The 17,500-nt window shown below is 43.8% G+C and overlaps 2 protein-coding genes across 4 annotated transcripts in view; one reads left to right on the top strand and one right to left on the bottom strand.

The window, feature by feature from the left end:
• LOC133649518 (uncharacterized) overlaps window positions 1–4,316 on the bottom strand; it is a 39,471-nt gene extending 35,155 nt beyond the window's left edge. The window contains exons 1-12 of the mRNA XM_062046105.1: window positions 4,221–4,316; window positions 3,883–3,986; window positions 2,628–2,959; window positions 1,791–1,925; window positions 1,593–1,718; window positions 1,465–1,525; window positions 1,296–1,393; window positions 1,085–1,164; window positions 899–1,018; window positions 728–837; window positions 593–658; window positions 449–521 (exon numbers count right to left, since the gene is read on the bottom strand). Coding sequence (XP_061902089.1) covers window positions 449–521; window positions 593–658; window positions 728–837; window positions 899–1,018; window positions 1,085–1,164; window positions 1,296–1,393; window positions 1,465–1,525; window positions 1,593–1,718; window positions 1,791–1,925; window positions 2,628–2,959; window positions 3,883–3,986; window positions 4,221–4,316 — 1,401 coding nt within the window. The remainder of the gene's footprint in view (window positions 1–448; window positions 522–592; window positions 659–727; window positions 838–898; window positions 1,019–1,084; window positions 1,165–1,295; window positions 1,394–1,464; window positions 1,526–1,592; window positions 1,719–1,790; window positions 1,926–2,627; window positions 2,960–3,882; window positions 3,987–4,220) is intronic.
• A 5,221-nt stretch (window positions 4,317–9,537) lies between these two features.
• LOC133650047 (F-actin-uncapping protein LRRC16A-like) overlaps window positions 9,538–17,500 on the top strand; it is a 36,859-nt gene continuing 28,896 nt past the window's right edge. For all 3 annotated transcript variants that reach the window (XM_062046824.1, XM_062046823.1, XM_062046822.1), the window contains exon 1: window positions 9,538–9,629. In XM_062046824.1, coding sequence (XP_061902808.1) covers window positions 9,608–9,629 — 22 coding nt within the window. In that variant the 5' untranslated portion in view covers window positions 9,538–9,607. The remainder of the gene's footprint in view (window positions 9,630–17,500) is intronic.

Here is a 17,500-nt window from a genome sequence, read left to right as displayed (position 1 = left end):
CATGTTACATGTTACACCTCACATCAACACTACATCTACATCATGTTACATGTTACACCTCACATCAACACTACATCTACATGTTACATGTTACACCTCACACTCCTGCCACCTCATTGTCTGCAGAGCGCACCGCGGGACACACCCACGGGCGTGTTTCTAACTAGTTTTCTATGTGTTTCTAACTAGTTTTCTATGTGTTTCCAACTAGTTTTCTTCGTGTTTCTAACTTGTTCTCTACATGTTTATAACTAGTCATCTAGGGGTGGTGGAGACGTTGAAAAGGTGAGCGGGTGCGTGGCTGGTTGGACGGAGGACACAGGTGGGCACACGTGGACGTGGCGAGCGATAAGACCCATAAAACCTTTGGCTCGGTGCCAGGGTGAGAGGTGAGATAAGACGATCAGAAAAGCTCCACGTGGTTTCAGGAAAGAGCACAACAACGTACCCCACCGCTGACAGGACCAAAGCTGTGTCCAGATTTGTCGGGCTCTTCCAAGTAGAGCGTGAAGAAGTCGGGTCTGGAAGAGGAAGAACACGAGGTGACATCGTGGCTACAAGTTCTTCTGGGTTCCGGGTCTGGTCCACCCACCGCTTCTGCTCCGGCAGCTGAAGCCACTTGAGCAGCGTCAGGACTCGTTCCTCAAAGGGGATTTTCCTGCAGAGAGTCAAAAAGCGCATGAACAGGACTTGAGTTTCCTCTGAGGAACCCCAACAACACCCGTACCCGTCATAAGGTCGATACACGTCCGGGAAGCTGCCGTTTATTTTCACGTCAGACCCCGGCCAGAAGAAGGTTCCAGACTTCAGTCCCTGGAACTTTGCTGTGTGCCAAATCTGCGGGGGAAAGCGAATGTTACTTCTGGTCATGTGACCCGTCCTCAAGGACACAACTCACCGGTTGTCCCAAGTACCAGTCCGGGTTGTCCTTCTCCGGACCGGACAAAGTGAAGATGGCGTCCATCACGGGATCGTACATGACGTTGTCGATCAAACCGTTGGACTCGGGGTACAGACCCTGTGAGGCGTGAAGGGGTGTGGCTTAGTCCCCAATGAGCCGGGCATGTGGGTGGAGGATACTTGCCGTCACGATGGTGTAGTGGTTAGGAAAGGTCTTGCTGGGAAAAGCCGCTTGCATGAATGAAGTTGACGTCCCACACGTCCCTGAAAGAAGACAGCTTCCTGTCACAGCTGGAGTCTACCCCAGTTAGCGTCAGTGAAGCTAACGTTGCTAACACAACTTGGCATCTTAAGGCGGATTCAAAGCAAGAACTTTTAGGCGGACGGAGACTCACCGAGTTTGGTCAACACGGGCATGAGGGCGCTCCAGGTCTGCAGGTAGTCCGCTCGCAGGCCGTCCAGCGAGACCAGAAGAAGCGGCTGCTGCTTGAAGCTGCGAGCAGAAGATGGGCGGAGTTACTTGCAGTCAGCAGGCACCTGCAGGGGGCGGAGTGTCGCTGGTACCCTGGTGGACAGGAGGGGCGTGACAGGTCGTCACACTGGTCCTCCACCCACTCTGGTTGTCCTGAGAAGACAGAGGACAAGCGGTCACGGTCGTGGTCGCCTACCCACAATGCATTGCGGCGTCTCACCCAGGCAAACATGCTGGTAGTTGGTGCAGCAGTCGTGTGCGGACATGCAGTCGCCAGAACAGTGACACCTGCTGGTCGGCAGCCTCGCCTCGCCGCAGCGCAGCCTGGTGCACTCCCACAGTTCACCTGCGTGCAGGTGACACCTTCTCTGTTAGCCAACTTGCTACGAGGTCGGGCGGCACGCAGCGGCACACTCACTGGGGGCGGTGCAGAGGTCGTGGTAGTCATGGCAACAGCTGCCGACGGCGCCGCAGCCGCTGTCACATCTGCAGCCAGGTGTGGCGTCGTCATACGGCTGGTAACAGCGACCGCGGCATGACGTCTGCGGCACCACTGGGAGGTGACAACACCAATTAAGGCATGACAGGGGACGATGTGATGGGTGTGACTGTTATGGTGGGGCTACGGGTGTGACGGGGGGAGGGTATGTTGGGGTGACGGGTGTGACAGGTGTGACGCGGGTGACAAGTGTGATTGGGTGACGGGGGTGACAAGTGTGATTGGGTCAGGGGGGTGACAGGTGTGACAGGTGCGATAGGTGTAACAGTGTGACAGTTGTGACGAGGGTGACAGGTGTAACAGTGTGACAGGTGTGACGAGGGTGACAGGTGTAACGGTGTGACAGTTGTGACAAGGGTGACGGGTGTGACGAGGGTGACAGGTGTGACAGGTGTGACGAGGGTGACAGGTGTGACAGGTGTGACGAGGGTGACAGGTGTGACAGGTGCGATAGGTGTAACGGTGTGACAGTTGTGATGAGGGTGACAGGTGTAACAGTGTGACAGGTGTGACGAGGGTGACAGGTGTAAGGGTGTGACAGTTGTGACAAGGGTGACGGGTGTGACGAGGGTGACAGGTGTGACAGGTGTGACAGGTGTGACAGGTGTGACGAGAGTGACAGGTGTAACGGTGTGACAAGTGTGACAGGGGTGACTTAGTGTGACGAGGGTGACAAGGGTGACTAGTGTGACAGGTGTGACAAGGGTGACAGGTGTGACGAGGGTGACAGGTGTGACGGGTCTGATGAGGGTGAACGGTGTGACGGGTCTGACGTGGGTGACAGGTGTGACAGGTCTGACGAGAGTGACGGTGTGACAGGTGTGACGAAGGTGACAGCTGTGACAGGTGTGATGAGAGTGACATGTGTGACGGGTGTGACGAGGGTGACAGGTGTGACGGGTGTGATGAGGGTGACAGGTGTGACGGGTGTGATGAGGGTGACAGGTGTGACAGGTGTGATGAGAGTGACAGGTGTGATGAGGGTGACAGGTGTGACGAGGGTGATGCTGTGACAGGTGTGACGAGGGTAACAGCTGTGACAGGTGTGGTGAGGGTGACAGCTGTGACAGGTGTGACGAGGGTGACAGCTGTGACAGGTGTGATGTGGGTGACAGGTGTGACAGGTGTGACAAGGGTGACGTGTGACAGGTGTGACAAGGGTGACGGTGTGACAGGTGTGACAGGTGTGACAAGGGTGACAGGTGTGACAGGTGTGACGAGGGTGACAGGTGTGACGAGGGTGACAGGTGTGACAGGTGTGACGAGGGTGACAGGTGTGACAGGTGTGACGAGGGTGACAGGTGTGACAGGTGTGACGAGAGTGACAGGTGTGACAAGTTTGACGAGGGTAACAGGTGTGACAGGTGTGATAAGTTTGACAGGTGTGACGAGGGTGACAGGTGTGACAGGTGTGACGAGGGTGACAGGTGTGACAGGTGTGACAGGTGTGACGAGGGTGACAGGTGTGACAGGTGTGACAGGTGTGACGAGGGTGACAGGTGTGACAGGTGTGACGAGGGTGACAGGTGTGACAGGTGTGACGAGGGTGACAGGTGTGACAGGTGTGACAGGTGTGACGAGGGTGACAGGTGTGACAGGTGTGACGAGGGTGACAGGTGTGACAGGTGTGACAGGTGTGACGAGGGTGACAGGTGTGACAGGTGTGACAGGTGTGACGAGGGTGACAGGTGTGACAGGTGTGACAGGTGTGACGAGGGTGACAGGTGTGACAGGTGTGACAGGTGTGACAGGTGTGACGAGGGTGACAGGTGTGACAGGTGTGACAGGTGTGACGAGGGTGACAGGTGTTGACAGGTGTGACAGGTGTGACGAGGGTGACAGGTGTGACAGGTGTGACAGGTGTGACGAGGGTGACAGGTGTGACAGGTGTGTTTCCCGCGCCCCTGGAAGACTTTTGGAGTTTGCTCTGTGGAAAACACTGGAAAGGTGCTTGTGAGTCACGCTGAGTCAGCAGGTATTGAGTCATCCTGTGTCGCCATGGCAACACCACCTGAGTGTGAGGGCACCTTGCTTTCGACAAGTTTGCAGGTCCAGTCCCAGTCCCAGTCCCAGTCCCAGGATCAGAGTCACAACGGACACGGCCAAGACGCCAAACTGTGAAAAAGTATGCTAGCATTAGCATTAGCATGATCCCGCCCCTCAAACTGCATCAGCTAGGGTAGGCTCCAGCCTCCCAGGGACAACTCCAACTGTGTGTACTGTGTGTAGTGTGTGTACTGTGTAGTGTGTGTACTGTGTAGTGTGTGTATAATGTAGTATGTGTTGTGTTGTCGGAACAAGGTTTTGAAGTCTGGCGACATGGTGGCATTAAAATCAGCCAGAGCTAACCTGAACCTGAACCTGAACTGTGCCATTAAGGTTGCAAAGCGTGCTCACAGTCAGAAAGCGCAGGACTTCTTGGAGAACCCCACGAATACAGGTCATCACGGACTATAAAACTGTATATAACACTAGAGGAATGTGGCAGGGCATACGGGTCATCACGGACTATAAAACTGTATATAACACTAGAGGAATGTGGCAGGGCATACGGGTCATCACGGACTATAAAACTGTATATAACACTAGAGGAATGTGGCAGGGCATACGGGTCATCACGGACTATAAAACTGTATATAACACTAGAGGAATGTGGCAGGGCATACGGGTCATCACGGACTATAAAGCTGCCTCCTGTCCCTGTGACAACAGCATCGGCTTTCTGAACGACCTCAACAACCACCTTGCGAGGTTTGAGGCACTTAACACCACTCCGGCGAGGAAGTCCATCCCTCGCCCTGATGAGCAGCCGCTCAACCTGGACACAGCGGATGTCCGGAGAACCCTGAGGAGAGTGAACCCCCGGAAAGCAGCGGGACCGGATGACATTCCGGGCAAGGTGCTTAAGGGATGTGCAGACCAGCTGGCTGGGGTTCTCACAGACATCTTCAACATCTGGCTGACCCAGGCTGTGGTACCATCATGTTTTAAGACGGCCGCAATCATTCCAGTACCTAAAAACCCCACAATCTCCTCCCGAAGGAATCAATAAAGTACTATCTATCTATCTATCTACCGCCCCGTGGCACTCACCCCCATCATAATGAAGTGCTTGGAGAGGCTGGTAAAGGAATATATTGTCTCCAGACTTCTCCCCACATTCCACCCATACCAGTTTGCTTATCGCCCTAACCGCTCCACAGAGGAGGCCATCTCCTCTGCACTCCACCTGAGCTTAGAACATCTGGAAGGAAAGGACACACACGTGCGGATGTTGTTTCTGGACTTCAGCTCAGCATTCCACACCATCATCCCGCAGCACTTGGTGAGCAAACCTTGGATTCAGTACCCCCCTTTGCAACTGGCTGCTTGACTTCCTCGCGGACAGACCCCAATCTGTGAGAGTGGGCAACAACACCTCCAGTGCCATCCCTCTGAGCACTGACTCCCCCCCAGGGCTGCGTCCTGAGTCCACGTTGATGACCCATGACTGCTGCGCCAGGCCTCATCCGTGACAACAACGACATGGACTACAGGGAGGAGGTGAAACATCTGGTTGACTGGTGCAGAACCAACAACCTGGTCCTGAACGTCGACAAGACCAAGGAGATCATCGTTGACATCAGGAAGCACCAGTCCAGCCACACTCCACTCTTCATCAACGGCACAGCAGTGGAGATAGTAAGCAGCACCAAGTTCCTGGGGGTGCAGATAACTGACAATATGACCTGGTCCCTACACACCGGAGCTCTACAAGAGCTCAGCAGCGCATGCACTTCTTGCGTGGGATGAAAAGAGCACAGCTCCCTCCCCCCCATTCTCACCACGTTCTACAGAGGCACTATAGAGACCACCTGCATCTGTCTGGACTGGAGCCTGCAGTGCCTCAGACTGGAAGTCTCTCCAGAGAGTGGTGAGGACGGCGGAAAACATCATCAGGACTCCTCTTCCTCCTATCCAGAAGATGGCAAAAAGCCGCTGCCTGACCAGGGCTCAGAAAATCTGCAGAGACTCCTCCCACCCCCACCAAGGACTGTTTTCACTGCTGGACTCTAGAAAGAGGTTCCGCAGCCTCCGAAGCAGAACCTCCAGGTTCTGTAACAGCTTCTTTCCTCAGACCATAAGACTCTTGAAGGCATCATAATAATAATGTACATAAGACTCTTGAAGGCATCATAATGATAATGTACACAAGACTCTTGAAGGCATCATAATAATAATGTACATAAGACTCTTGAAGGCATCATAATGATAATGTACACAAGACTCTTGAAGGCATCATAATAATAATGTACATAAGACTCTTGAAGGCATCATAATAATAATGTACATAAGACTCTTGAAGGCATCATAATAATAATGTACATAAGACTCTTGAAGGCATCATAATGATAATGTACACAAGACTCTTGAAGGAATCATAATAATAATGTACATAAGACTCTTGAAGGCATCATAATAATAATGTACATAAGACTCTTGAAGGCATCATAATAATAATGTACATAAGACTCTTGAAGGCATCATAATGATAATGTACACAAGACTCTTGAAGGCATCATAATAATAATGTACATAAGACTCTTGAAGGCATCATGATAACAATGTACATAAGACTCTTGAAGGCATCATGATAATAATGTACATAAGACTCTTGAAGGCATCATAATAATAATGTACATAGGACTCTTGAAGGCATCATAATAATAATGTACATAAGACTCTTGAAGGCATCATAATAATAATGTACACAAGACTCTTGAAGGCATCATAATAATAATGTACATAAGACTCTTGAAGGCATCATGATAACAATGTACATAAGACTCTTGAAGGCATCATGATAATAATGTACATAAGACTCTTGAAGGCATCATAATAATAATGTACATAAGACTCTTGAAGGCATCATGATAATAATGTACATAAGACTCTTGAAGGCATCATAATAATAATGTACATAAGACTCTTGAAGGCATCATGATAATAATGTACATAAGACTCTTGAAGGCATCATGATAATAATGTACATAAGACTCTTGAAGGCATCATATAATAATGTACATAAGACTCTTGAAGGCATCATAATAATAATGTACATAAGACTCTTGAAGGCATCATAATAATAATGTACATAAGACTCTTGAAGGCATCATAATAATAATGTACATAAGACTCTTGAAGGCATCATGATAATAATGTACATAAGACTCTTGAAGGCATCATAATAATAATGTACATAAGACTCTTGAAGGCGTCATGATAATAATGTACATAAGACTCTTGAAGGCATCATAATAATAATGTACATAAGACTCTTGAAGGCGTCATGATAATAATGAAGTGGCTGGAATATAAAGACAATATAAGATAAAGCTGCAATATATTGCTGTGTACATTCATCTGATTTATATCTGCACCTTATTGATCTTTGATTATTGCTGTGTACAGTCATCTATTGATTTATATCTGCACCTTATTGATCTTTGATCTGCACTACAAGCAACAATTGCAACTTCTTATCTCTACTTACTGGAAACTTCACTTTTCAATGACAACACAAGGAAGTCACAGTCTAATAATGTAGTGTGTGTTGTGTAGCATGTGTTGTGTAGTGTGTGTTGTGTAGTGTGTGTTGTGTAGTGTGTGTTGTGTAGCATGTGTTGTGTAGTGTGTGTTGTGTAGCATGTGTTGTGTAGCATGTGTTGTGTAGTGTGTGTTGTGTAGTGTGTGTTGTGTAGCATGTGTTGTGTAGCGTGTGTTGTGTAGCATGTGTTGTGTAGCATGTGTTGTGTAGTGTGTGTTGTGTAGCGTGTGTTGTGTAGCATGTGTTGTGTAGCGTGTGTTGTGTAGCATGTGTTGTGTAGCATGTGTTGTGTAGCATGTGTTGTGTAGTGTGTGTTGTGTAGTGTGTGTTGTGTAGTGTGTGTTGTGTAGCGTGTGTTGTGTAGTGTGTGTTGTGTAGCATGTGTTGTGTAGTGTGTGTTGTGTAGCGTGTGTTGTGTAGTGTGTGTTGTGTAGCATGTGTTGTGTAGCATGTGTTGTGTAGCATGTGTTGTGTAGTGTGTGTTGTGTAGTGTGTGTTGTGTAGCGTGTGTTGTGTAGTGTGTGTTGTGTAGCATGTGTTGTGTAGCATGTGTTGTGTAGTGTGTGTTGTGTAGCATGTGTTGTGTAGCGTGTGTTGTGTAGCATGTGTTGTGTAGCATGTGTTGTGTAGCGTGTGTTGTGTAGTGTGTGTTGTGTAGCATGTGTTGTGTAGCGTGTGTTGTGTAGCATGTGTTGTGTAGCATGTGTTGTGTAGCGTGTGTTGTGTAGCATGTGTTGTGTAGCATGTGTTGTGTAGTGTGTGTTGTGTAGCATGTGTTGTGTAGCATGTGTTGTGTAGCATGTGTTGTGTAGTGTGTGTTGTGTAGTGTGTAGATTTAGACTTGGACTTAGACTCAGACCTAAACTCAGATTTAGACTTAGACTTAGACCTAAACTCAGACTCAGACTTAGACTCAGACCTAAACTCAGACTCAGACTTAGACTCAGACTTAAACTCAGATTTAGACTTAGACTCAGACCTAAACTCAGATTTAGACTTAGACTTAGACCTAAACTCAGATTTAGACTTAGACTCAGACTTAAACTCAGATTTAAACTTAGACTCAGACCTAAACTCAGATTTAGACTTAGACTCAGACTTAAACTCAGATTTAGACTTAGACTCAGACCTAAACTCAGATTTAGACTTAGACTTAGACATAAACTCAGACTCAGACTTAGACTCAGACTTATACTCAGATTTAGACTTAGACTCAGACTTAAACTCAGATTTAGACTTAGACTTAGACATAAACTCAGACTCAGACTTAGACTCAGACTTAAACTCAGATTTAGACTTAAACTCAGACTCAGACTTAGACTCGGACTTAAACTCAGATTTAGACTTAGACTCAGACCTAAACTCAGACTCAGACTTAGACTCAGACCTAAACTCAGACTCAGACTTAGACTCAGACCTAAACTCAGACTCAGATTTAGACTCAGACTTAAACTCAGATTTAGACTTAGACTCAGACCTAAACTCAGATTTAGACTTAGACTCAGACCTAAACTCAGACTCAGATTTAGACTCAGACCTAAACTCAGACTCAGATTTAGACTCAGACCTAAACTCAGACTCAGACTAAGACTCAGACTTAGACTTAGACACCAAGTGTGTGGTGTGTGGTGTGGTACTCACAAGGATGAGGTGCTTCTTCTTCATGGTCACACACTCAGACTTTAACTCAGACTTAGACTCCGATTTAGACTCAGACCTAGACTTAGACTCAGACCTAGACTTAGACTTAGACTCAGACTTAAAGTTCGACTTCGACTTAAACTTCGACTTCGACTTAAGGTTCAACTTCGACTGGGACTGTAGACCGCAAGTAAGACCAGGTGTGACTCAGTGACCTGCGGACCAGGTGTGACTCCAGTCACTGATTGGCAGAACACGTGACTTCTGTGACGTCACTTCCCGACAGGTGCGTGAGATCCCGTGTCGCGTGACGTCCATCGTCAGTCGGAGTGCACGCCGCAGGTGTCTGACCAGCAGGTGTCACTGTGCTGCCGTCACGTGACCGTGTGGCTCCTCCCACTTCACCTCCACTCCTGCGGGCTGTCACGTGACCGTGTGGCACCTCCCACTTCACCTCCACTCCTGCAGGCTGTCGTGGCGGGAATGTCCGCTACCGGAAGGTGAAGCCATGGACCATTCCGATCTGTTCGGTAAGAAGCCGCGTGCGTGCGTGCGTGCGCGTGTGTTTGTTTGTGTGTGTGTGTGTGTGTGCGTGCGTGTGTGTATGTGTGCGTGTGTGTGTGTGTGTGTGTGTGTGTGTGTGTGTGTGTGTGTGTGTGTGTGTGTGTGTGTGTGTATTTGTTTGTGTGTGTGTATTTGTTTGCTGCTCCTCACGTCGAGTCAAAGTCACGCACAAAAAAGTCATTGTTGGATTAAGAAAGGATTAATTTGATGTTCGATCATATTTAATTTGATGTTCGATCATATTTGATTTGATGTTCGATCATATTATATGTTTGGAGACATTTTGGACACAAAAGTAGAGTTTCCTTGCCCCGAGGGAAGGTGGGCGTGCCTGCTACTTCCGCATGTGGGAGTGGGCGTGGCCTGACAACTTCTTCCAAACACAACTTTGACCACTTTTCCATAGCCTCGTTTTAGCCATTGATATTTATTATTATTGTTATCGTTAATATTATGATTATTGTGATAGCTTACATCACGTGACACTGCTTATGTTTACATGATTAAATATTGCCGTCATTTGTCTTTTTCAAACATGAACGGTGTTTTTATTGTATAAAATATGACATATTATTGTATAAAATATGACATATTATTGTACAAATTATGACACCTTATTGTACAAAATACGACACTTTATTGTACAAAATATGACACCTTATTGTATAAAATATGACATTTTATTGTATAAAATATGACACTTTATTGTACAAAATATGACACCTTATTGTATAAAATATGACATTTTATTGTATAAAATATGACACTTTATTGTACAAAATATGACACCTTATTGTACAAAATATGACACTTTATTGTATAAAATATGACACTTTATTGTACAAAATATGACGTTTTATTGTATAAAATATGACACTTTATTGTACAAAATATGACACCTTATTGTATAAAATATGACACTTTATTGTACAAAATATGACACTTTATTGTATAAAATATGACACCTTATTGTATAAAATATGACACTTTATTGTGTAAAATGTGACATTTTATTGTATAAGTATATGACACTTTATTGTATACAATATGACATTTTATTGTATAAAATATGACACTTTATTGTATAAAATATGACATTTTATTGTATAAAATATGACGATTTATTGTATAAAATATGACATTTTATTGTATAAAATATGATATTTTATTGTATAAAATATGAAGTTTTATTGTATAAAATATGACATTTTATTGTATGAATATGACATTTTATTGTATAAAATATGACGTTTTATTGTATAAAATATGACATTTTATTGTATAAAATATGACATTTTATTGTATAAAATATGATGTTTTATTGTATAAAATATGACGTTTTATTATATAAAATATGAAATTTTTTATTGTACAAAATATGACATTTTATTGTATAAAATATGACGTTTTATTGTATAAAATATGACATTTTTTATTTTATACAATATGACATTTTATTGTATAAAATATGACATTTTATTGTCAGTATATGACACTTTATTGTATAAAATATGACACTTTATTGTATAAAATATGACGTTTTATTGTATAAAATATGGCATTTTTTATTGTATAAAATATGACATTTTATTGTATAAAATATGACGTTTTATTGTATAAAATATGACATTTTTTATTTTATACAATATGACATTTTATTGTATAAGTATATGACCCTTTATTGTATAAAATATGACATTTTATTGTATGAACTATGATATTTTATTGTATAAAATATGACATTTTATTTTATAAAATATGACATTTTATTGTATAAAATATGACATTTTATTGTATCAGTATATGACACTTTATTGTATAAAATATGACATTTTATTGTATAAAATATTACACTTTATTGTATAAAATATGACGTTTTATTGTATAAAATATGACATTTTTTATTGTATAAAATATTACATTTTATTGTATAAAATATGACGTTTTATTGTATAGAATATGACATTTTTTATTTTATACAATATGACATTTTATTGTATAAGTATATGACACTTTATTGTATAAAATATGGCATTTTATTGTATAAACTATGATATTTTATTGTATAAAATATGACATTTTATTGTATAAAATATGACATTTTATTGTATAAAATATTACACTTTATTGTATAAAATATGACATTTTATTGTATAAAATATGACGTTTTATTGTATAGAATATGACATTTTTTATTTTATACAATAGGACATTTTATTGTATAAGTATATGACACTTTATTGTATAAAATATGACATTTTATTGTATAAACTGTGATATTTTATTGTATAAAATATGAAATTTTATTGTATAAAATATGATATTTTATTGTATAAAATATGACATTTTATTGTATAAAATATGACATTTTATTGTATAAACTATGACATTTTATTGTATAAAATATGACGTTTTATTGTATAAACTATGATATTTTATTGTATAAACTGATATTTTATTGTATAAAATATGACATTTTATTGTATAAAATATGACATTTTACTGTATAAAATATGACATTTTATTGTATAAACTATGACATCATGCACACCTGAAGTTGCCTTGAATTATGCTTGATAATAAATATTGACCTCCTGGTTGTAAAGCAGCACATGATAACCAGGAAGTACAGTATTAATTATTAATAATCTTTTAATTTCATCAATAATTATTTCCCCATCCAGCGTTCAAATCCCTTGCTCATTTAGTCTTATTCGGGCGCTAAAGACTTCCTCAGATATTTTTAAAACCCCTAAATGGAGCTTTTCCAGGCCAAGGACCCCAACTTTGTTACAATAAATGATGGCTATGACTTTTACTAGTACCTGTCTTTCATAACTCGTGACGTCTCTGTTTCCAACTTTACTCAAGGGTTCTTGAAGGCACCACAGTTGTGTGCAACAAGATGCTAAAGTGAGAGTTAAACACATTTTATACTTATCGTATATTTATGATATTGTTCCTCTTTCCCCTCATCCTGCTTCCAAGTGTTGCTGCTGTGTATGAATCACAAAGTGTCAGCTTTGATGGAGTTATGACGTCTGTGTTGGTAAACATGAAGTGCTGATGCTAGCAGGGGCAATGAAATATTTAGTATTTTAGCTTGTATGAATACACATATATATATACATCTGTGTGTGTATTTATGTATATACAGTATGTGTATATATGTATATATATGTAGATATGTGTGTGTATGTATATATGTGTGTATTTATGTATATATATATGTATACATGTATATATATGTGTATATGTGTGTGTATGTATGCATATATAAGTGTGTGTGTGTATGTATGTATATACATATATATGTGTGTGTATATATGTATATATGTGTGTATGTATGTACAGTATGTATATATATGTGTGTTTTTATGAATACATGTGTGTGTGTGTGTGTGTGTGTGTGTGTGTGTAAATGTACAAACCCCATTTCCTTATGAGTTGGGAAATGGTGTTAGATGTAAATATAAACGGAATACAATGATTTGCAAATCATTTTCAAGCCATATTCAGTTGAATATGCTACCTCCTGGTACCCTAGCACCTCCAAAACCCTCAAATCTAAACTCCAAACATCCCAGAACAAGCTAGTCAGGTTACTTCTAGACCTAGGGCTGGCTCAGGGTGGAGGACAGAGTCAAACAACTTGCACCGAGCCTAGTCTATAAAATTTGCTACACCTCCCTGATACCGAAGTACATGTCAAACTACTTCCTTAACGTAAATGACCGCCATAACCACAACACCAGGGGGCGCTCCACTAACCACGTTAAACCCAGATTCCGAACTAACAAAGGTCTTAACTCATTCTCGTTCTATGCCACATCAATGTGGAATGCGCTCCCAACAGGTATAAAAGAAAGGGCATCTCTATCCTCCTTCAAAACCGCAGTAAAAGTTCACCTCCAGGCAGCTACAACCCTAAACTAACACCCTCCCCGGATTGCTAATAATCAAATGTAAACAATCAAATGCAGATACTTTTTCTTTTTCTTATGCCTTCTGATCTCTCTCTCTCTCTCTCTCTCTCTCTCTCTCTCTCTCTCTCTCTCTCTCTCTCTCTCTCTCTCTCTGTCTCTCTATGTCCACTACTTGATGTCCATATCCCCCCCCCCCCCCCCCCCACACCCCTGATTGTAAATAATGTAAATAATTCAATGTGATTATCTTATGTGATGACTGTATTATGATGATAGTATATATCAGTGGTCCCCAACCTTTTTGTAGCTGCGGACCGGTCAACGCTTGAAAATTTGTCCCACGGACCGGTGGGGGGGGGGGGGGTGTATTTTTTAAAAAAAAAATTTTTTATTTTTTTTTTTTTTACATAAATAAATACAATCATGTGTGCTTACGGACTGTATCCCTGCAGGCTGTATTGATCTATATTGATATAGAATGTATATATTGTGTTTTTTATGTTGATTTCATTAAAAAAAAAATATATATATATATTTTTTTTTTTTTTTTTTTTTTTACATAAATAAATACAATCATGTGTGCTTACGGACTGTATCCCTGCAGGCTGTATTGATCTATATTGATATAGAATGTATATATTGTGTTTTTTATGTTGATTTTATTAAAAAAAAATATATATATTTTTTTTTTATTTTATTTTTTTTTTTTTACATAAATAAATACAATCATGTGTGCCTACGGACTGTATCCCTGCAGGCTGTATTGATAAATTTTTAATTCTTGTGCGGCCCGGTACCAATCGGTCCGCGGACCGGTGGTTGGGGACCACTGGTATATATGATAGTATATATCTGTTTCTGAATCAATTTAAGTGGACCCCGACTTAAACAAGTTGAAAAACTTATTGGGGTGTTACCATTTAGTGGTCAATTGTACGGAATATGTACTTCACTGTGCAATCTACTAATACAAGTCTCAATCAATCAATCAAAAACAAAGACAACATATTTGATGTTCAAACTCATAAACTTTTTTTTTTTTTTTTTGCAAATAATCATTAACTTAGAATTTGATGGCAGCAACACGTGACAAAGAAGTTGGGAAAGGTGGCAATAAATACTGATAAAGTTGAGGAATAGGTTTTGTTTGTTTTTGTACATAAATTGTGTTTCCGGGTGCTCTTACACCCGTGAAGAGCTACTGAACATCAGATCCACCATCCCTATGGACTTGTTACCGGTCATCTTAGCGTCAGCTGCAGATTTGGTCCATTCTGCGATCAAAAGAGGGAAACCGCCTCGACGAGGAAAGAGAGCGGGCGCACTTGTCCGTCTTCTCGGACGGGGATTACGCACGCCTCTACCAGGCATCTTCCTCTCCAACGTCCGCTCACTTGCCAACAAGATGGACGAGCTAGCGTTGCTGATGAGAAGGAACAAGGACTTCTCCTCATCTTGTGTGTTGTGCTTCACGGAGACTTGGCTGAGCGCAAGTGTCCCGGACAGCGCGCTTCAACTGGAGGGCTTTCATCTCCTCCGCGCGGACCGAGACGCGGCGCTCTCTGGCAAAAAAAAGAGGCGGTGGACTCTGCTTCTTTATCAACAATAGCTGGTGCACAGACGTGACTGTGATTTTTAGACACTGTTCTTCTTCTCTGGAATATTTCTTCATCCACTGTAAGCCCTTTTACTCACCGCGTGAGATTGTTTCATTCATTCTCGTGGCTGTTTACATCCCGCCCGGCGCGGACGTGCGTGTTGCTCAGCGCGCGCTCGCAGGACAGATCTTACATGTGGAACGGTCTTTTCCTGACTCTCTTGTTATCGTGCTTGGTGACTTTAACAAGGGAAATTTGAGCCAGGAATTACCAAAGTATAGACAGTTTATTAAATGCCCGACCAGAGAGGAGAACACGCTGGATCACTGCTACACTACATTGAGCAAGGCTTTTCATGCAGTCCTGCGCGCTGCTCTTGGACTATCAGACCACGTGATGGTGCACTTAATCCCTTCATACAGACAGAGACTGAAACTGGCTAAACCTGTTATGAGGAACATTAAGTGTTTCACCGCCGAGTCTGTGGACGAGTTGCGTGCTTGTTGGGAAACGACAGACTGGGAGGCAATTGGAGCGGCCACGAACAATCTGGACGAGTATACGGACACTGTGACCTCATACATACAGTTCAATGAGGCGCGCATCATTCCAACGCGCACCAGGGTTTGTTATAACAACGACAAGCCCTGGTTCACACCCAAGCTCCGACAGCTGCGCAAGAAGAAGGAGGCTGCGTGGAGAAGCGGGGACCGAAGTACATACAGAGAAGCGAAGTACCACTTCACCAGGGAAGTGGAGAAAGCTAAATCTGTGTACTCTAACCGTCTACAGGAACAGTTCCGCTCCAATGATTCTGCGGCAGTTTGGAGAGGACTAAGGGCCCTTACGAACTATGAGCCCAAAACCCCCCAGGCCCTGAATGACCGGACTCTCGCTCAGGGCCTCAACACACATTACTGTCATCATGAACGGCCTTCAGCTCATCAAAGCCATGCTCCCCCCACCATCACCCTCCCCACCAATGCCAGCACTTCATTAAAGGAGTTAAAGGACTCAAAGGACTCCAATGTCATCACAGGACTCCAAAAACATCATAAGACTGTAAAGACCCTCTCCATCAAAGAAGAGGATGTACGCCGGCAGTTCTTGAAGCTGAATACGCGGAAGTCCCCCGGGCCGGATGGTGTCTCCCCCTCCACTCTCAGACACTGTGCGGACCAGCTGGCTCCTGTCTTCACTGACATTTTTAACACCTCTCTGGAGCTATGCCGCGTGCCGTCCTGCTTTAAGACCTCTACCATTGTCCCTGTCCCCAAGAAAGCACGGATCACAGGACTAAATGACTACAGGCCGGTCGCGCTGACGTCTGTGGTCATGAAGTCCTTTGAGCGCTTGGTCCTGCCCCACCTCAAGGACATCACCGCCCCCCTCCTGGACCCACTGCAGTTCGCCTACAGAGCCAACAGGTCTGTGGATGAGGCAGTGAACCTGGCCCTCCACTTCATCCTGGAGCATCTGGACACCCCAGGAACCTACGCTAGGATCCTGTTTGTGGACTTCGGCTCTGCCTTCAACACCATCCTCCCTGGACTGCTCTACCAGCTCAGCGTGCCCGACTCCCTCTGCAGTTGGATTAATGACTTCCTGACAGACCGAAGACAGCACGTACGGCTGGGGAAGATTGTCTCGGACAGTGGAACCACAAACACTGGTACTCCTCAGGGCTGTGTACTCTCCCCCTGGCTCTTCTCCCTGTATACAAACTGCTGCACCTCCAGTCACCAATCCGTAAAACTGCTCAAGTTTGCGGATGACACCACCCTCATCGGGCTCATCTCGAATGGCGATGAGTCCGCCTACAGGAGAGAGGTGGACCGGCTGGCGTCCTGGTGCAGCCTCAACAACCTGGAGCTGAACGCCCAGAAAACAGTGGAGATGATCATGGACTTCAGGAAAGTCACAGCCCCACCATCCCCCCTCACCCCGATTGACTCTCCCACCCCCGTCCCCATCGTGGACTCCTTCCGTTTATTGGGCACTATCATCACCCAGGACCTCAAGTGGGAGCTGACCATCAGCTCCCTCATCAAGAAGGCCCAGCAGAGGATGTACTTCCTGCGGCAGCTGAGGAAACTTAAGGTGCCGACCGAGATGCTGGTGCAGTTTTACTCAGCCATCATAGAGTCCATCCTCACCTCCTCCATCACAGTGTGGTTCCCCGGCGCCACAGTCCAGGATAAGAATAGACTGCAGCGCATGGTACGTGCTGCTGAGAAGGTGATTGGCTGCAAGCTCCCATCCCTCCAGGACTTGTTCTCCTCCAGGACCAGGAGGCGTGTGGGTGGGATCACA

Source organism: Entelurus aequoreus, linkage group LG05 (genome assembly GCF_033978785.1).
Source record: "Entelurus aequoreus isolate RoL-2023_Sb linkage group LG05, RoL_Eaeq_v1.1, whole genome shotgun sequence".
Classification (NCBI taxonomy): Eukaryota; Metazoa; Chordata; class Actinopteri; order Syngnathiformes; family Syngnathidae; genus Entelurus; species Entelurus aequoreus.
Note: the sequence above shows the minus strand (reverse complement) of the source record. Positions and strands in the feature narration are given on the sequence as shown.